We start from the raw sequence: 21,859 nt of genomic DNA on the forward strand, positions 1-21,859 counted from the left end.
GCATCAGACTTGAAGTGTTTGAGTTCCATAAAGTAAATAATCAACTCATAGGTATCAATGAACTGCTTTAGGCGGCAGAATATGACAGAAGCTGAGACAGGAGAAGGCACTGATGTGCAAAACGTGAGTTTCTAACTAGAGGTTTGTCTTGCAGATTCAGGAAACAGTTTATTCTCCCTCAGCAGCCGGGTTATTTTACCAATACTAGGCCTCAAAATTATGGAAAGGTTGACAAATTACCTTGTAATGTCTTAAGAAAAGTAAATGAAGAGCAAAACAAGGTCAAGAGCAATCCTTCTTTTTCAAGCCTTTCTGTTAAAAATTCACTATCTAGATGAGAAAGAAGACAGTTGTAGTTGTTTTCACTATCTGTGAAAAGTAAATGCAGCGGTATTTTATTGCTTTTTAAGTTTTACTAGGAAACCATCAAAGATGGCAATGACTTCTCGTTTAAACAAGTCTAAGTAAGAGGGAGAGAGAGGAAGGAGACTGTAAATAAAGAAATCCATATATAAATACAGACCACCCACCAAAACTGGCATGGTTCTCTGATTCCAAGTACTGAGATCAAAGCATCACCTAATTTTGATTTTACCTGGTGAAGCAACTAATAGATGTTCCTCTCTAGCAACAAAAGATTTCATTTTAGTGGTTGCTAACTTGTAAGGGTATCAGTAATATACGTAGCTCTGACATCAATGAATATCCAGTATAAGTCTCCCACTGCTCCTTCTTCTCACATTTCACCTCTTAAATACATATATGCAGCTACTGTGTTCCAGCAAAGACAAATTACCAAGTGAGAAAAGTTTGAGCAATTTAAACCTTAATGTCTGGACACTCATGTGGGTTCCTACACATAAATTCCATATTAATCACTGTCTTATAAAGGACTTTGATGTTTTTATTCAGAATAATATCAACATGTTCATATGATAATATAATATGTTGAAATCTCACTGGAAATGTTTTGCCTGTTATTTTGCCATGCAGACCATGTTTTAAACTTTTAGTGACTCAGTCTGTAACATGGCAGTAAGCAAAAATAAATTACTTTAGGACAGGCATAGGTAAGTTAACTGATTACAGTATCAATTAAAGCTGTTGTCTTCACATATGTTCCAAAGGCAACCTGTCACATTCTGATGTTGAAGAGTGAAAACAAGAAAAAAAGTGAGCAAAATTTGATCAGATAAGAGAGAATTAATATTGGTGGCTCACACTCAACAGCTCAGGAGTGTGATTACAACGAAATGGTCCATTTGTGTTGAATACTTCTTTATGAAATGCATTTAGGCAGATGTAACTTCTGTAAAGCAGGTACTACAGAATCTGATGACCTGCAGTATCCTGTTAGCTGCTAAAGGTACCTAGTAAATGTTTGAAATTGGGCCACAGTCTTAGGAGACATAAATAACTTCTTCCAGTGGAAGAAGTGATATACTACTAAAAGCATTTCACACATTTGGCTTAGTCTTTACCATGTAAACCTCATGAGGCTCAACAAAGCCAAGTGCACAGTCCTCCACCTGCACTTGTACCTGATACCTGGTATCAGCACAGGCTGTGGGATGAACAGATGGAGAGCAGCCCTGTGAAAAGGACTTGGGGGTGCTGGGGATGAGAGGCTGGACATGACCCAGCCATGGGCACTCCCAGCCCAGAAAGCCAAACGTGTCCTGGGCTGCATCCAGAGCAGTGTGGGCAGCAGGGGAGGGAGGGGATTCTGCCCCACTGCTCTGCTCTGGTGAGACCCCAGCTGGAACCCTGCACCCAGCTCTGGGGTCCCAGCACAGGAAGGACAAGGAACTGTTGGAGTGAGTCCAGAGGAGGGTCACAAAGGTGATTAGAAGGATGGAGCACCTCTCCTGCAATAAAAGGCTCAGAGAATTTGGATTGCTCAGCCTGGAGAAATTTCTGGGGGCACTTCACAGCAGGATCTCAGTTCCTAAAGGGGAGCTAGAGGAAGGCTGGAGAGGGGCTTTTCACAAGGGCATGTAGTGACAAAACAAGAGGAATGACTTTAAACTGAAAGAGGGTATATTTAGACGTAACTTTATATAAGAAAGAAATGGTTTTTAAAATTTGTGTAGGAAAACACTGCAATAAGTTTCCCAGAGAAGTCTAGTTGAAGATGTCCCTGCTCAGGGGGTAGGGTAGATGACTTTCAAAAGGTCTGTTACAACTCAAGCTATTCTGTGATTCTATAAAATAAAACAATTCACTATCACATGATCTGTAAGAAGAGTCATCTAGGTTTTTCTAGACACTGCTAACCATTCAAGACTAAATATCTAGGTTTAGTTGTCACAAGCATGTGCTAAATGATAGAGAAAACCAATGATGCCTTTACATTCTCTATTATTCACTGCCCAACTGGCTATTGAGAAGGAAAGGTAAACAAATTATTAATGCTTATTAATATTATAACTGCAATCACAAACAGTTTACCAGTTTACAGTTTAATGCAGGCATACCTAAATCTCTGAGAACAGCAGTAATTGCCATATGTCTTAGGATAAATTGCATCCCTGCTTCCTCTGGGTAGCCAAGGATTCAATTAGAATAAAAAACAATGGAGAATCAGGCTAGAGAAGAAAAAAACTACTGAAACAGTACAGTGCTCTATAGTGCTATAAATTGCTTGTGTCAGGGGGGAAACTCCCAAAAGCTTTCTTCAGTCTTCACTTTTAGAAGAAATCCTTCTCCAATATCATAAGTATTTCATATTTCTGAAGGTGTATTATCCAAACAAATACAAAAAGACAGAGAAAGGGAGAGCAAGTGATGCATGGTTCAGCACATAAAATTCATATTCTCTAACCATCTGGAACACAAAATTCTTCATGTTTTCTCCAAGTTTGCTAAAATTACTGGGAGTAAGGCAGTAAAAAGTGCTGCTAAAAAGAGCTAACAAAATAGGATATTTTGTTAGGATATAGAATATAAACTTATAATAGGATATAAACTTACTTGGAGTGAAAATGCCCTTAAAGCCGGAATAGGAATTAAGGCAGCCATAAAGAAAGCAGTAACATTGCTGATAGATGTAAGGGCTACACTTGCTCCTGTTCGCTTCAGGCATTCTCCTGTTCTGTCCTGCAAAACAAACAATGTACCTCAAAAGCCAAGCAAATAAGGTGATGCCCTGCAAATGAAGGGGTCATGCTACAGATCTAACACAGTAGCAGTGAAAATTTGTTACAATTAAATTGTGAATATAAATTTGCATTTGAGAACATGTGAGAAAACTAAGTTCACTGTTCAGTAGGAACACAGATAAAGCACTCAAGTTTTTTGAGGGTAGAAAACATGACTAGAGTTGATTCTAGCTTCAGAACACAAAACTAAATGGGTACTAACAACATATCAAATACATTTGCAGTTGACAAAGATTTAATTTTTACCAGTAGAACCACTTGGTGTTCTCGTTTTTCAGACAAAATAAGCATGTACTAACAGCATGAAGGCATAATATAGCTACATATCTTGAAAAAATATGTAACAAAACAAACAAAAAGAACACCATCAAGTCTAGAGACCACACACAAGAAATCAAGATAAATACATGACTGTTTCCTAACCCTAGGAGCTATTATGAAGCAGACAGAGACTACAAAAAACAAAATCAGCAAATACACATTAGTTTTAAATGGGATGCACTTTGGATGTGAAACTTTGGACTAAGACCAAAAAGACTAATAAAAGTAAAGGATCATGAAAGTGATGACACCTTAGACTTCCTATCAGTTCTGTGTTATGCTTTGAAATGTCATGGTCAATTATAAACTTCAGAAAATAAAAATAAGAGAAAAATACAGAAAGTAACTGAATTTTAGGGCCAAAACAAATAAGTAAAGGTAACTGTTTTTCTTCTATTTTCCCCTTATCCCTTGTGTATGTTTTTATTAAAATCACTTTATTTAATTATCAAGATTCCTAATTGAGTTTGTTCCTAAATTTGCATTAACTTTCACTGAAATTTTTGGCAGAATTTGGATTATGGAACTTTATGTAACAGTTTATAAATTAAAATTTCAAGAGAAAATAAACCAAAGACACTACCACACTACTAAAAAAAAAAAAAAAAAAAAAAGAAAGAAAGAAAGAAAAAAACAAAAGAAACAAAAATGTGAACATTCAATAATCTCCTAGGACCACACGTATTGATGTAATTTCCTATTTTGGCAGAAATAAGAATTTCTAGCCCCTAGGAAAAGCTATTGAGAAAAAAAAAACCAACTCTCCACAGATTAATTCTGTTTATCTTCCTACATGAAATTTTTGTTTTATTTTCCCGCAAATCTTCATTTTGTTCTTACCTCAAATGGAATTCTCTTATTCTGTCCTGTTTCACTAAATGCATGTGCCAGAAGGAAAACATCATCTACACCAACTCCAAGAGCAAGAAAAGGCAAAACCTTGGTGAAGAAACAAAACAAAACCAAACCCAAATAGGTTGTGTTATGATCTGCCACGCAAGCTAGCCATTAAATGGCTAATTAAAGCAACTTTTACGTTACACTCTATACAAATCCAAGGATAAAATGGAAGTGGCAAGAGTGCAATACAGCTATTAACTTTCATTCTAGAATGTAGCTGAGGAACTTAAAATATACCATTTACAGGTACAAATTCTCACCAGTAGTAATTCAAGTTTTGGATAGAGAAATAGCTGATAATAATTCAAGTTACATTCAAAATATTTTCAGAATTTGAACATCCTGGTATATTCAGATGTAAAAATAAATCTGCAGGCCCTTGGGTACTTAGGATGCCTCCACTTATATTGGGACACAGAAAAACCAAACAACACAGAACTACACAGGCTACCTGTTTTTTCTTCACTATCACTTGGCAGCATGATAATTTAATTTACCACAGCACAAGCTATGAAGTAGGAAAACAGCACAAGTAAAAATATTTAGACAAAGTATATTTTCAGCACTGTATTTCTCAAAGATTCAACTGTGTTCATTAATTAGCAGAGTAACTTGCAATTTAACAACAGACTTGTGTCTTCTAAATACCTGAGTTGTGGCAGCGTTAAAGGAAATTCCAATCAGTGAGCACAGGCCCAATCCTGCAGCCACAGAGAGTGCAACCAACAAGACTCCTGCCAGCCCCACAGCACCCTGAGACTTGGCACAGTCCCACCGCAGCATCGTTAAACAGGCATAGGCAAGCTAAGGAGAGAAATAGGGAGGGGAATTTGGGGGGAAAAACCAAAATATTAGAATGGATCCTTCTCTAACAGCTGCCTCTCCCCACCCACCTACAAATCCTTACACAATTTTTAATCAGAATAGACATGTCACAGAGGTTACAAAATGGAACAGGTGAGAAGCCTGAGGTAAAGTTTGCAAACTGTAGTTGTAGTTATTATTTTAAGTATTTGTAGAATACTCTGGACTACTAACTGGTAACAATAAAGTATATTTTTAAGCCTTGCTTTACTAGCAAAGAAAATTAAATAGATTTATTTTATTACCATTAGTAAGTAGCCACTAGCTACTCGGATAGCACTGACATCAGAAAATGACTTCAAGATGTCATCCAGGGTGGTCGTAGTAAAGGAAAGCACCTTCTGAGTAGAGTTTTGTGCAACACTTTGATGAACAACCTATGAAAAGAAAAAAAAAAAACAACTTAATGTGAATGGAGAATTTTTCCTTTTTAGTCGTTTAGTCAAAAGAAGTAATTACACTCTTCTACAGCACACATCTGAAATCAAATCCTTTTGCCCTAATGTTCCTGCTAAAGCCCATACTCTACACAGACATTATTCTGATGCAACACAAGTGTGTTTCCTGATTATTTTTTTGTTCTGGCAAGCTGCTGATTATGAGACAGAATTTGCACCCTTGAGGAAAGCCTACTGCATGTCCAGCTCATTACAAACACTAACTTGAACCCCTTCCTGTAACTCCATAAAGGCAGCACCATTTAACCCCAGGCCAGCCATCTCTTTGCCCCTCCCTGCCTGGCCATTTGCAGAGGTCAGAAACAGCCCAGTGGAGGGCAGGGTTTGGGACACAGAGGGCAGGCATTGTCACACAGCTTCCCCACCTGGGCTGCTGCTGAGAGAGCAGCCCATGGCTGGCTAATGTTTTCCAGACACCTTTAGAATAACCATGCCAACCAAAAGCTTTTAAATTCCAGCTAGTTCTTTGGTTTCTTCTCAGCCCCAACTAAGTAAAACAGTCCCAGGCAGCAAGAAGTAAAACCTTCATGGCTTCTCATATGGGAATAACCAAGCAGGTTCTTACTGGAAAAAAACGAAAACAAAAAAAAACCCAACAAACCCCCAAAAGAACCCTTAAAAATGGGGAGGCACTGACTCAGTACTGGTTTAAGCATTTTCCTTAAAGAATTACTGTAACAACCTGTGACAGAAGGCAGTGGATCTTGTTTGGACTTCGTAGTACAGTATCCAAATTACTTTCAATTTTACCTCAACATACATCCTCTGCCAGGCTTCCAGAATTGCCGCTGCCTTGTCCTCATTCCAGTTGATATGTGAAACATACTCATATCCCTTGAAATGCTCATACATTTGCTTAGGGGTCATTAACTGAAACATGGTTTGCAAAGCCTGGGCACTGTGACATGGAGAGAAAAGAGAGGAGAAAGAGGCAAAACCTGAGCATTTTCAGGAAAATATTTTCATGGCATGAAGTCCCAAATGCAATTCTAACAGGAGCTCATTTGAGTGCTTGATTTTATAGGGCACGTGCTTGTATTAAAATTGAACAGAGTATAATTATTCTACTGTGTATCTGGTGCAGCTGTACTGCTCCACGCAAGTATTGAGGCTAAATCTGTTTTCACTGAAGTTAATAAGAGTTTTGACATCATTTTCAGCAGGATTAGTTTCAGGAGAAAAGAATATAACCCTAAAAATCTTTTATAAAGATCATACTCGATAAGACAGATTGCTGTGAGGATGCTGCAAGAACAGTTATTTCTATAAGGTCTTAAAAGCTGGCAAAATGTGATTTGAAGACCTTGGTCTTTTTCATCTCTTGGAAAGAAATGGTAGATTAAACTCCGCATGCCTAACAAGCTGTGTGGAGTACACAAAGGCAATCCATCCTGAATTTCCACAGTATGCAACTCCATCCAACAATTTCAGAAGCTCTTATTAACTAGAAGGAAAAATTTTCTTTTTCAATAGAAGTGTCTTACTTGGCTCTTTCTTGAGATGTATTGTGTGAATGTTAAAGGATTAGAAGTTCTCTGGAAAAATAATGCTTCATTTTGTTTAGTATGGCCTGCATTTTCCAGATGGGTAATTAAACAATTTTATTCCCCCACTAAAGTCCAGTGTTCTATGTCTTAGTTCAGAAGTCTAAAACAAAGGGTTTGAGTTTGTTTTACCACTCAAAGCTGCATTAAAAATACAGGGACATGAAAACAGACTATTCTCTGTATTGACCCTGAATAAAAGATTCAGTGGATATTTTGGAATTCTGAGAGAAGTCAAATGAGTGAGTACATTACTTGCATTATTTTTCTTCCTTTTTCCCTTGATCATACTCCAAAATGTGATCAAAGGTGTTTGGTGCTTTACACACTGTTTAATGCTTTATACATACATTCTAAACAACAAAGCTGCCAGTAAAATCTTTCTTTCTGAGCGACATACACCATCATTCTGAGGTTAGAAGCAGGAAATGATAACACCACTTTAAGTTTAAACAGCAGCCAAAGCATTATTTTAAAATTCTGCTCTCTTGAGACCCCCTTGTCACCCTAAAGCAAAATTTATAATACATGTGAAGGGCAATAGAGTTTGCATCATCCCCTACTCTGTCCCAAAAAATGACATTAAAACTGACATTTTCTTTAAATATTTCTTTACCTGACAAGTCTACCAGAGCTGTTCTTGACTGTACCACCAATAATCAGCTCCTCCTGCCAATGCATGTATTTTCTTGATAGTCCATAGCATCCACCACTCAAAACAAGGGCTACATCAAGAGGCTAGAAAAAGTTACAATGAAGCAGTTAATAGGTTTCACAACTTTAGACAAAATCATACCTTAATTCAGCATCCAGTTAATTAGAATCATGGATGTTGAAGGCCATCTGGGTAGTCTACTAGAAGAAAGGCACTCAACAAATCAAGTTAAGAAATAACCCAGATACTTGTTGACCAGATGGCAATTTCTCCAAAGTCTAATGTGACTGATAAAGGGATATATAAATTCAAGGCCCATGATTTCAAATTCATCACAAAAATCAACAAAACCAGCACTACTTGAGGAAAGGCTTTTCGGCATGGCATAGGGGTGCAGCAGCAGCTGTGTTCCAGCAGTGGCTATTGTCTGTCAGAGGCAGTTTGCTGGAATGCCACATCACTGCAGTGCCACAGCCACAGCTGACAACTGTACTTTCACTCTAAATGCAGAGGATTAAGCATTGCATCACACAACGAGGAAAAATCCATGGCCGTGAGCTAACAGCAGGTAACAGGAACAGAAAGATTACATCATGCAAGAATACAAACTATATATTGCTTGGAAGAAAATGGTACTTTCTTCTGTTTGACCTTCCACCCAACCTTCCCCACCCCCCAGCCTCCCTTGAAAAGACATGCACAAGGACAAGCAAACTTACTTTGGTGGAATTTTTATTGGGAGCTGTGATTGGGCAATCGGGATCAGCAGGATTCAGGCAGGGTCGATCCATATAACCATGACCAACCTCTGCTTTATTCAGCATTTCTTCCCAGCTCTCCACTTGGTAGTTTATTTTCTTTAACTCTTCCAAGAATTCTAAGGGGTCAAAGTTGATCCACTGCAAAGGAGGCTTCCCTCTGCAAGAGCAACCAGGAGAAAAAGACACATAGAAAAAAGATGAAGATCTTTTAAAATTTGTAAGATGAACAAACTTTAAAATTTATATTTGAACAAATAAGTGAGTTATTTTTTGCTACAAGAAAACTTTTTCTGGAAAGGCTGTTTCATAAAATGTAAGGCATGTTTTAATTAGACCTGTTTATGTACTTTTCTTGCAGCCCAGTTGTAATTTCAACAAAAATACTTGGTTCTTACAAAGCTATCTTATAAAACCGATTAAAAATACTTTCACTTACGAACAAAGCAAAACAAATTATCAAGTACCTAAATAACAAAAAAGCAGCCAACTGCTGCTTCAAAGAATTAGGGGGGAGGGGAGAGGGACAGAAGAGAGGGGGGTTGAGGAAAGAAAGCCTTTCTCATAGTATCAGATTACTTCTTGCTAGTCTAATAATCATCTTGCAAATGTAATCAATCAATATAACTGATCTTTGTTTATCTGTAACAATACTGTGCTCCTTCAAATGCCCTGGCAGCTTGACTATCAACGATCAAGCCTTCCTGCTACCATGGCTGTCACCACTATCACTGTCACCTCTCCCACCCCCCACTTCTGAATTTGTGATGTTGACAGACCAGAAAGGCTTTTGACTGCCTTATTCTGTGGTTCAAACCACACTGTATCTGCTTAACCAGGCTTAAGTCATTATTCTGAATCTCCCAACCAGAAAACACAAACCCCCTTATTTCCCCATCTAAAACTGTACACTAAAGGTTAGGAGATGGCCATTGCAAATTGCTTTTGCAGAGACATGCAAACCAGGACAGAAACAATAGCTCAAATGCTAACTCTTGCATAATTAAGAGAAAATGCCTGCACAGATTAACAATTAACTCTTTAAAGAATTCAGGGCGTCTAATATCACACTTGTAAACTGTGAGAAACCACCCATAAAAGATACTATATTGTTTCTTTAACTGTCTCTAAGCAAAGGATTTGTTCTTTATTCCTCAGGAAGACTTGAGAATTAACTCAAGACATTTTCTTAGGTCTAAAATTCCCAGCCAACAAACATTTTTGTATTTTATGGGGGGAAAAAACAATCCACCAGAAACAACTTTGTTCCAGGGGGAAAAAAAAAAGCAAAGCATAAATTCTTAATACTTCAATTCAGAATTTACATTTTAATTTGCATGCTAGCAGCACAGGAAAAATAACAGAGGATTTAAAATGAGGTTTACAAATAATCTGATAGAAACAGGTAAACGTTGTGTTAAATGAAAAAAAAAAAAATCCACGTGTATTTTTTACGTAGAGACACTACACTTTGTATTTTATTTTTCCTGTTAAGTCAGAAGCTGAATTAACAAAGGAAATGCAACTGAAAAGGTGTACACAGTTATACAATTAAAGAGTCAGACCAGAAAGTTATAAAAAAAATTCCTTACAATAGATAGGCAGTTCCTGACTGCAGCTTTGCTCCCTCCCAGAAGCAGTCCAAAGGAGTGATAATTAGGCAAGGATAAAGATATTCTATGATCTGTCAAAATCAGAAAGAGGAAAAACACAGTCACACTAGAATATAATGAAAACAGCACAAGCTGAATCATGAAAATACACAAACCTTGAAATTAAATGCCTGCTAAACATACCTGGTCCATGTAACCTGCTTCTGTGATGAGTTCTCCTGATTTGTAACACAAATGTTCCAATTTCCACTGTCTGTAAGAAATATGAAAGACAAATATTTTCTTCTTGCCCAATCACTGAGAAATTATGTTGAAAATGCAACAGACATTTAAAACTGTGACTCATACACAAACACATGGGCCTCAAGCAGAAAGTCATTGAGTAAGGCAAATATTATTAAAAATAGATATACTAGACCTCACAAAAAAACCCCACCTTTCTTTTTGTCGTTATGAAGCAGACCTTTATTTCAGTTGTTTCCATATTCTCTGTAAAACTCATTCAAAATAAGGGAGGTGCTTTTTTATGTGGAGGCTGGTCAATACATGGTAATGGGACAAAAATACATCTTGTATTTTTGTCAGTCTCATTTACACAAGACTGCTTGTGACTTAAGGTATTACTTAGTGACACCAGTAAGAGAAAAGCCACCTTCTGCTCAGAGGATTCAAATATAGTCAGCTGACCAAGATATGCAGAAGAAAACAAACCATCAAGATTCCTGCCTTCCTATTTCAGCTGTATTACAACTTCCACTACCATGGCTTCTAATGACTTAAGACAGGACAGGAGCTGTCTAAAAGATAATTGGAGCCTTAGTAGTAGCTCATGGAGGAAGCAGCTGGGTGTGCTGAAAAGATCTGAAAGACAGGGAGCTTTGTGCTCACAGGCACGACTCTTAGGCACATCACTGTGTAATTAGTAACCCTGGAAGAACCATTTCTCAGAGAGACATCCTAGCCCCATGTTGGTACCTTCTTGAGGTGCACCATTAATATTTTTCTGCTGGACAACACACAACAGCTAACAATCAGTTTGGGGCTACCGACATTCTTTAAGGCATACTCTTGTCTATGATATTAAACAGCTGTCATTCCACCTGCTGACATTTCCAACCCATCTGCATTTCGCTTTACAGCTTAACTGTTGGAAGAATACTACTCTGTGCCACTGTTCACAGCCATTATGTACCTCATTATGATTTTATCAAGTGAATTCAACTCTAATATGGAAGGATTTTCAATGTTAGGAATCCTATCCATGAGCTTCTGTTTAAGACCACAGACATCATTCCTTTACCTAAAGAAATGCTGCATGCTACAGCATGGTTCACATGGGTACTCTCTCAGAATCTCTTCCAACACCACTTACCCCATCTTACTTGTTAAATGCCAATTTATCATGCCACAGTGTCAAGCTATCAGAAACCAGTGACACTCAAATCAAAGCACAGCCCTAAGGGAAAGTGCTAACCATTTAAAAACATATTGAGGAAAGCATATGCCCATTATTCAGCTATTACATATGATCAAGAAAACTTTGGATTTTCCCCTCACCTGTTGTACATGTAGACATGTACTCTGCTGGCCTGAAGCGCAGACTCAAGGTGCTGTCGGAGTGCTTCTGTTGTTAGTACATTAGCACCATCTTCCTGTGGAGTCTGGATCATGAGCTGGGGGTTGAACATGGCCTCTTCTCCAATCTTCTGCCGTGTGTAATTTAACTCCCGACTCACTCGTCCACCAACTGATGGATAAATATTAAGAACTTTGTATTAGCCAGTATCTGCTCATTCTGCATTCTTTTGATGAGCACTCTCCAGTCAGAAAACACTGTGTGCAGGGCTTATTCTTTCTCAAAATGATCACAGTGTATCTCTAAAACTAAGGACAGCTTTCACTATCTCTGAAAAAACCCTCACTTTCCTCATTACAATACCATTTCTGCTTCTCTACTGAAACATTGATACATAAACTGGAGCCTCAGTTTTTTCTGCATTATAACCAACATCCCATGTGTAAAAATAAATTAAAAAGGAAGAAAAAAGGAAGAAAAACTTCACCTGGCAGACCAGAAGAAATACTATGTTACAATTTCTTACACTTGTATAAACAGTCTGCTCCAAAAGCACATTTCAGGATAAATGGCTTTAATTTACACTCTTCTACTAAATAATTTGGCAAAACTAGAAGGAAAACGTTTCTCTTGGGTTAAAAAAAATAAAAAAGGAGAAGGTAAAGAGTAAGTGAGCAGAAGTATTTCTTTCAGCCTTAAATAAAAAACGAAGAAATGCCAAGTTCATATAAAGAGATGCAGTTCGAGTGTAGCAGAAAGCTCTGTCTACAGCTAATTTACCCCAGTGGCCCAGTACCTGGCTTAACATGCTGCGATGCAGGAGATTGTTCATGTGCAACATCTGTTTCTAAACAGACATGAGCCCAACGGTGTGCTCCGTTGAGGGGAGAGGGAGACTGCAGAGTTGACAGGCTCTAGAGGGAGCCATACACAATTTGCCATGCCAGAAAACATTGCATAAGAATGGAAAACTGTCTTCCCTTCTACAAAACCCCCAGTCAGCTAGAGTTCATATACTTTCTGTAACCTCCTCTGTAGTCTCTCTAGCCAATGCACGTGGGAGGCAATGTCAATTAATTCAGTCTATTAGCTGAATCAAGACCACATCCAGATGAGGAGGACAAGAATGTAAATCCAAGCTACAGACCTGATCTAATTTGTTATATTTTTTCTCAGTCCTAGTAAGCTTGACACTGGTGATCTGAATTACTGCCAAAGTTTAGTTCTGCAATGGTGTGAACAGAAATTAGGCACATATATTTATTTATTCCTAGGTCATATAACAGAAGACTGATCCATAACCAGTTGGCAGAGTAGGAGATGAGATTCCTAAGCCCGAACAGGGACATACTTTTTCAATCACTTGGGCCCTCAACCCACCCGTAACACCCCTGGGGCTAAAACGACCACCAGGCAAGAAGCTGGGCCCCAGCATGCATAAAGCTGTCAGAATGAGACCCTCAATAATTAAACCATACAGACATTCTGGCACGAAGCATTGCTTAATTTCTTGCTCAAGAATTCTTTGAAGAAATAAGTGTTTCCACAACACACCAAATTTTTTTTCAGCCTGTCACATTGTGGGATTACCTCCTTTATACCATGGAACAGAGACAGTACATGGTATGCAAAACAAAACAAAACAAAAACCAATCAAACAACAGCAACAAAACCAACAAAACCCAAACAATCAAAGTACAACCTTCTACCTAGAGTTCCTTTGGAATTTTTTAACATCAGTCTTACTACATTGACAGGACAGGACATACTGTCATTGACACTGCATTTACATGGTAACAAAAAGCTATTGCTAATCCTTATCAAGATTTAAACTCTAAAAATACTTTAATTTATCAGCCCCATGTTTATGCTCACTGCTGTCTTTCCTCACTACTACACCAACCAGCAGCCCTTGATACTTGAATTTTACTTCATTTTACAGAAATAAGGGAGCAGAGTTATCCTAATCTGTATGTAACCAGACTTCTTTCACAACCCTTTACACTGCAAGTGCTTCAAAGACAAAATGACTCTCCCCCTCTTTTGTCTCTCAATGCCAGTCAAGACAATAAAGCCCCAACGTTATGAGGACTGTGGAGTCTACCATAAACTTCTACTCCTGGTACTATATTCTCTCCCATTCCACTCACGCTTTCTCTTTGAATTTAAGCAGAACTTGAACTGACAAATCTTACTTCATACAAGACAAAGGGCATCATTCCCATCTCTGCTGAAAGTGACCAACTGTTTACTATCAACAGAGATGATTGCTTCCTAATCAAGGTCCTGTCAAACTACATTAACTTCACTGAACAAGGCAGATCTAGCTAATCAAAACTGCATCATGTAAGTCAGTCATCAGAACAGAAGCTGTTTTTTTCCATTTCTAACATTTCAACCAGGAGTAGCAAAACCACCCAAGAAGCTGGGCAGATTCCAGAATCCAGCAGCAGATCTGCTTCACATTTTTCTTAAGGCATTACATCATTTAACTATTCCTTTGATGGGTCCATTATGTACATTTCTTCAGCCAAACATAGTAAAACTAACTCCAAATATTGCAAATATTTTATACAATGTAGCAATCAGGTACAAAATAATCATAAACATACATTTGACAGAATTTCCTCTGCAAAGCCAGGTTATATTAAAACATATGGACAGACTGGAAAAAAGTGGACACATCAGTGGTCTTTCAATATATTAGAAATAAAAGAGAGCAAAAGGAAAGGAAAGTTTGTACCAGTTTTGCTTCAATTTATTTCAATTAAAATTTGCACAGATCACTGCACTGGAGGCTGCCATACTCATGTCTTCAGCCTACACAATCAGCACTATTAGCTGAACATGCATTATTTTAAAATCAAGCCCCTTATTGCTTTGGGTTTTTTTCCCAGTTTATCCAAAAGTAGTGTAAAAACCTAAGAGAAAAAACACTAAAAATGTCACAGAAATGCACCTGAAGCCTCTGGCCTCACTGAGCTATATACACTACTTCCATGACTCACACATTCTGCAGAAAGTCATTCCTTATGCTTGTAAAAAAAGGCATTATAGTCATGACAGTATTTCCACACCATAGGATGAACAATAGAACAATATAATGGAAAATATGATCAGTGAACAAAATGCTGGTGTTTCGTGGTTTTCCTTTATGGATTCTGTTTTCTTCTACTTGGTGATAACAGCATTTTACACTCAAAATGCTACTAACAGAAACTGTATGTATGGCGTACATATTTCTGATTCTATTTCATATCAAAAACAGACAGAACCACCTCATTTTAATATTTTGATGAAAAAAATCCACATATCACTTGTCCTTTTTTGATCAAAAGCCACTTGATGGCATTCTAGTTTTTTATTACATGATTCCTTATGGTTAAGTGCCTAGATGGCTAAGTTAGTAGCAAAATTTCCCATAATCCAAGGAAGATTTAAGTGACAGGTCAATGCAGTGTCTCATTGCTGGTGGTAACACAGTGCAGTGGCTTGTACACTATCCTTCCAGCACTGTCATGGGTGTCTGTGTACTGAAAAAGAGATACCATGCCATCTGTACGATTTAGCTACAATTTTTTTTAAAGGAAAAAAAAAAAAACAACCAGCAAAGCAGTAACACACACTGTCCTGGCACTATTTCATATTTAATGTACCAGTTTCTAATTCTGGATGTATTGAAAGGATTTGAAGGCCATTGCTCAACATGAAATAGTGTAATTGACAGCATTCCTATTGATGAGGATTAGTTATTGTTTAAAAGCTGGTTTTTCCACAGAAGAGTAAAGTGTCTTCCTCCTCCCCACCCCCTCTGTTACCCACAGACTCCCCTCTTAGCTCTTTGCCAGAACACTCCAGATCTGCCTTGAACAAGTCAGCATCCCACACCATGAAACACACTGCTGCTCCTCCTGAGCCTCCCCACCAACTGGAGCAGAAGATAGGGTAATTCTTTGGCCTCTTGAAGGGCCTGAAGTCTGCAGTAATTGCCACTGTGGATGTTAGGTTGCTAAGAACCATGTAAGGACCAGTTTCTTCTTCCCCAAAGAGGTGTCAGGTGGTAAGAAGTTTTAGTCATCCTTAACTTGAGGCAGACGTGAACCCATGACCTGCAGGTGAAAGGCTCTAGATACCAACACTGGGGACACAATCCTAGTGTTTCAGCCATCACACACTAAAATGCTTCAGTACACCTTAAGAGAGAAGCACCCTGAAAACCAAAACTATTTGTCTCTGGTGTACATTTGCACTAAGACTAGTGCATTACACTGATGCACCCTTCAATGGCATAGGAATGAGATTGTGTTTGTTTTCGTTGGCACAGTTTTTGACACATTTCCTTCCACTGACTTAGTACCCATTTTGAAGCTCCTGGGTCATCCAGCTTACATGCTCATTTCCACTGAGAATGTCAGTACATTTCTGACAACCAAAGTCAAAAATTTACATGGCATTACATTAACATGTCTACAAAGAAGTCTGGAACCTACCACTGCTGTCCTTTCCATACTAAGTAGTCTGAGGAGTAAATTTGACCTCTGTCAGACTTAGAGATCAATGTTAGATCAAGCCATGAGTGACAGCCAGAAGTCACTGCCCATTAATTTACTGACCAGTCGCTCTAAAGGCATGAAAAACTTATTTTTCAGAGTGTCTTACAATGTTTCATTTCAGTTTAGTGGAATTGCATCACATAGCCAGAGGTTTCTTTATTTTTCTTAGACATGAACACCACCTCTATTAACCATTCAATAGTTACCTTGTGCACAACCATGCGACCAACTAGCTTAGTAGAGAGCAAGCTCTCTCTAAAAAAGAACATTCCTGAGAGACAAACATCTGGGATAAAAATGTTTGCCTACCAGTGTGGAGGACAGACTCTGAGAAACCAAAGCCAAGTTTTCCACAAATAGTGTTTTGGAGCCTAAGTTCTTAGACAAATTTTAGGTACATGAACAGAATTTTCTGGAGAACCGCCCTTCTGAAGACTGTGGGCCTCAAGGTGTTTCAATTCGAGCACCTGAGGGGCAGACACAGCTCTGCTTTATTTGAGCAACACCACCTTTTTAATTTTTTTGAGGACAGTAAATGTGTAGCATTAGAGCAATTCAGAAACCTTTAGGCAGTGGCAATTCAAAGCAATAGAATTGTATCTCTAATAGTCACGGACATCTCACACAAACAATGTTTTCATTTCATGTCCTTGAAAGATGCTGACCTTTTTGATAAATCAGGTGTATGTCTAAGTATCCCTTGCAGTGCTTACTTTATGGCCTGAGCAATAGCCAAGGTGGGGAACCTCTTACAATTTGCAATACCTGTCATCACCTCAACAGGAGGTTTAGGAGATAAAACCTCTTTACAACTCAGTGACCACATACAAAGACTGAATAATATTCCTAAGTGTTCACCTAGGTCTCAACCTTCACCAACCAACCCAAAATGCAGCAGTGTACAGAGAAATATGTCAGACTTAGACGGAGAACAGACATCCCAGCCTCCACCCTGCCTTCTCACCCTTCAGCTCCCTCTCTCTGCCAGGATGGGAACCAAAAAGGGACTTCATACCTCTCTCCCTGGCACGCTGCACAGTCCATCTCCCTCAGCTTTGACTGCCATTATGCGCTTTCTTCTACTCCACTTCCTGATGGAGTGCTCCTGACGGAGTTCCCATGTGCATCTCTGTAACTCGTGTATGCAGGTGTTACGCAAACACTAAGCAATGAAGCTAGTTTCAGTCCATCACAGTGGCACACAGATAAGCCACTGAGACACAGTTCTGCCTCCCTACCCTAACTGGGTACCAGGATCACAAGCACTCACACCTGCCACAGAGCAGAAAGCAGTACCTAATGACACCAGTGACAATCTCCATTTTTACTGATAAAGAACACAGACCTCATGAGAAAAAAACACAGCAGCCAAATACTACTCACACAGGATTGAAACCTCCTATAAAGAAACTGATTTAAAGAGTTGAAGTTCTATGGCAGATATGAAGACTATCCTGTCTCTTACTGGGCACAGAAAAATAATGGCCTTTTGATTTAAAGCTTCCTGTTACTCTCTAGGGAGTTCTGTCTTCATGTTCTCTCAGATGTTTGAGCTTGTCTGGTGCTGCTCTTTGTCAGCAACAGAATATAGTTTTTCTGCACACAGACAGTTTTAGTCAGCATCCTGACAGAAAACCAGAGAAGACAGCACCTTCCTCAGAATTATCATTCTCTAGGCCTGATAGGCAAAACCATTTGCTGGGAGAAAGTGCAAAACACCTTCTCGAAGTCCAAGTTTAGTCTGTAGCAGAAAAGGGACTGGTTGGAATGTCCACTTCCGTAAACTTTCAAAATGCCTTCTGCTTGTAGTCACAGTTGCTATTGGTTTACATGGTTGAACTCCAAATTAACTACTGTGAGATACTATTTATCATGCATCTAATGATGCTAAGGATGGCTCTCATAAATCTATCAGGATTACATTATAAAAACATAATGCAAAATAAAGACTTCACAAAAAGTGAATGAAACTGAGCTACCAAAAAAATCTGTTCAGAAATGGGGAGCTTACAAGAGCTAGAACACAGTGGTTAACAATCAGCATCTTGAAGAGATTACATGGTCATTCAGTGGGCTGCACAGCAGCTCAATAAAAAAATATCATATTAATCATGTAACTAGACATCATCTGTGCCAACACTGCACTACAGGCAGTCAGAAATTGCATGCTGTGTCTATCTAGGTTTTCTTGCACAGCATTTGCTGAATGCACATTTCTTCAGCTATATAGCACACATGGAGCAGCTGTTGTGCCTGCCCAGATTAAAACAGCCTGCACCCTACCATCTCCCTTCCCAACACACAGGGGGACTCTTACCCTTCTCCCCAGTTATACTGTCCCACACCATTCTATCCCAATGAGAAAATATAACCTCTATCAATATCTCTTTAGTGCCAAAGACTTTAGGATGATGCAAAAGCGGGGGGAGGGGGGGAGGGGGGGGGTTTTAAAAAAAAAAAAGAGAAAGGCAAAGATAAAAACCTACAAATGAAAAAAGAAGAAGAAAAAAAAAAAGCCAAACAAAAAGATGCCCAACAACAAAGCACTTCAAAAGGCTGCTTTTTATCTCTCAAGCCATCATATGATACGAATTAAGTTACTCCTTACACATGCTGGGGATGACTCCAGTGTTGCTGTTACAAATTTTGTTAATGCTGACACGCTTATGAATAGCAAAAATAAAAACACACATCAAAGTTGCCTTTTCATTCTGTCACAGTATGATAAAGTTTAGAGCTGTGACAAGGACACAAAGCTGTCTGCGTACACAGGAAGACAGCTCAACAACAGCTGCCACTCCTTGTAGTAGGAAATCTTCCCTATAATTTTAGGAGTTAAAACTTTTTCTTTCTAAAAATCAGCTAAAAGCCAGTTTTACACATATACATCTGTATTGCCTATAGGCAGAAAAATATTCTTTCTGCTTGGGTAAAACAGATAGATTGCTAAAGAAAATGAGACATTTTGATTTCTTGCTTGGTGTCCATCTGGGTTGAAGGAGTGGAAAAGTACAGGAAAAAAAACTGCAAACCAAAATGAACAAATTAAACTGTACAAACTTAAGAAAAAAAAGCAAAACCAACATGAAAATGGCTTTGAAACATACAACAATGTACCAAAGTGGTACGTGCAATTCAAACTTTTCAATTAAACATAAAATGCAGTGCCTGCTACTGAGCTGCGACACATGTCCTTGGTAACAGGATATGAGCTGTTCACCTCTGGGTCACCGTTTCTAATCCAGCCAGGAACAATAGTGACCACAAGTTGTTTACCATCTGACAGCTGTTTGCTAACTTATGTGAAATGAGTTGGTGGTCTCAGTCCATTTTCTACGGGGCAGGTGTCCACATTATAGAACAGCACTGTCACAACCGGCATCCTTGTTGACCAACCCAACAAAGAAACTGAGGAATGAATGGGTAAGGAGAGCAAACTATCCTTCCTTACAAAGACATGGTCCCTTCTAGCCACAACCACAGCTTCCAGTGGAGAACCCCAACCACTGAATTTTATAGCCCAAGCAGCAAAGGAGCAGTAGCAAAAGTGTCTTAGACTCTGCTTTTTCCTGGATATCAAGGAGCCTGCCTTCACCAGCTAATACAGATTATTGCAACTCTCCCAACAGTTTGTAGTCACATAACAAACAGTACATACTCCATGAGGAGCAAGTTGAATTTTTATTCTTCAGTAATTTAGGATAACAGCTGAGCACGCTTCCTAACAGGCAAAACTCCTGAATTGTATGCAATAGTGGCAAAGTTTAGAGGAGTTCTGCTGAGAAGTGTGCATAAGGGGCTTCAAGGTCTAAAGCTAAGGATTTCAAAACAGCTGAATATAATTTCTTTAAGTTACTTTAGGTTGAATAAGAGCTTCTGCTGCGTAATACATTACAAACAATTTGCTGTGTTGTTCCACAGCAGTCAGCTTTCCTCTAGGCCAAACTTTTCATTTAACCTCTCAGTGCCCTTTCCTCAAATATGTAATTGTTTTCCTGTGTGGTTAAAAGCAGCATTTTTAGGTCTTTTCATCTGTACTCCTGGGATAGCACAAATTTTATCTGTGCACAGAGTAGTACAAAATTTGAATGCAACTTTTTTTAAAAGAACAGCAAACAGCAGCGCAAATAGATGCAAACAGCATCCAGAAGCTTTTAGAGGATATAATTTCCTAAATAGCATCTTTAGGAGATGGCAAAACTAACATTAAAAAATGAAAGGAATTAACATGTTACGACACAGGGTAGAGCTCCTTTCAAGTATTCCCTACCAGCTGCTTGTGTACCATCTGTTGTTGCCTAAGCAGCTTCCTTCTGAATGGCTTTGCACTGAAGCAGGACTGCTCTCACTGTTGGACACAATCAGGTCAGGTCAGCGCTACCCCCAGCACCGAACCTGCTGCCTGTCACAGCTTCCCCCATCTCGATATTTCTTACTAGCCACCAGCTCCCGAGGCTGCGCTGCATCTGTCAGGAGGCCCATTTTTCATCGCGGGCTCGCCATTCACACCGAGCGGGGCAGAGCGCGTCCCACTTACTCTGTGCGGGATGCGCTCCCAGAGTCCTGTCCGACACCGAGCCTGCCACCCACCATATGGCCAGGTTTACGCTCAAGCAGGAAAGGTCGGGGAAAAAAGCCGAACAAAGGGCCAAGCACACCCCCTCAGCACGGCTTTTATTTTCTGCTTTGGGCCACTGTGACCGTGCCGGTGTTTTACCAATACGGAGCCCAGTGCGAGGGTCCGCGCTCCCTCTGGGCGGGAGGCGGGAGGAGGCCGAGCAAGGGGTACCCGGCGGGGCCGCACCTGGAGCCCCGCCAGGAGCCAGCCCCGGCCCCGCCAGGAGCCCCGGCCCCGCCAGGAGCCCCGGCCCCGCCAGGAGCCCCGGCCCCGCCAGGAGCCCCGGCCCCGCCAGGAGCCCCGGCCCCGCCAGGAGCCCCGGCCCCGCCAGGAGCCCCAGCCCTGCGGAGCCCCGCCGGCCCGGGAGGCCGCGCACAAAAGGCCCCGAGGCGCCGGTGCGTTCCCAACGCCGCTCCTTCCCGCGGCATCTGCGCAGGGAAACACACATCGCTGGGAGCCACTTTCACGATTTTGTTGCGAGCGGGATTAGCTGGATTAGGGGCCGATTCATAAGGACCCCCTGCGGCTGTGAGGAAGTTTCATCACAAGGTCAGTGTGGTGTGAACTATATTCTGTCAACACCACCACTCCTTATAGCCGGCTACAAAAAATACAAAGCGGGGGGGGGGGGGGGGGGAGAGGAGGAGGAAATCGCAAGTGAAATATATGAATGAACAGATTACAGCAACAAAAAGATTTACCGACTTCCCCCTCAAATGCTTAAAAAGATGTGTATCCGTCAACGCTGCCTTCCTTTAAAACAAGAAACCTGTATAGTAATTTTTAATTTATAAAGAATTTAGTGGTTTAGGAGGTGGGAGGAACCTGGGGAATAAGT

The 21,859-nt window shown here is 39.8% G+C and overlaps 1 protein-coding gene across 2 annotated transcripts in view; it reads right to left on the reverse strand.

The window, feature by feature from the left end:
- The window catches only part of PTCH1 (patched 1), a 66,669-nt gene that overhangs the window by 30,738 nt on the left and 14,072 nt on the right, over window positions 1–21,859 (reverse strand). For both annotated transcript variants that reach the window (XM_083883334.1, XM_083883335.1), the window contains 10 exons: window positions 11,832–12,021; window positions 10,458–10,527; window positions 10,254–10,345; window positions 8,623–8,821; window positions 7,865–7,986; window positions 6,455–6,602; window positions 5,492–5,623; window positions 5,031–5,186; window positions 4,323–4,421; window positions 2,974–3,099 (listed from right to left, as the gene is read on the reverse strand). In XM_083883334.1, coding sequence (XP_083739460.1) covers window positions 2,974–3,099; window positions 4,323–4,421; window positions 5,031–5,186; window positions 5,492–5,623; window positions 6,455–6,602; window positions 7,865–7,986; window positions 8,623–8,821; window positions 10,254–10,345; window positions 10,458–10,527; window positions 11,832–12,021 — 1,334 coding nt within the window. The remainder of the gene's footprint in view (window positions 1–2,973; window positions 3,100–4,322; window positions 4,422–5,030; window positions 5,187–5,491; window positions 5,624–6,454; window positions 6,603–7,864; window positions 7,987–8,622; window positions 8,822–10,253; window positions 10,346–10,457; window positions 10,528–11,831; window positions 12,022–21,859) is intronic.

This window comes from Zosterops lateralis, assembly GCF_965231275.1.
Source record: "Zosterops lateralis genome assembly, chromosome: Z".
NCBI lineage: Eukaryota > Metazoa > Chordata > Aves > Passeriformes > Zosteropidae > Zosterops > Zosterops lateralis.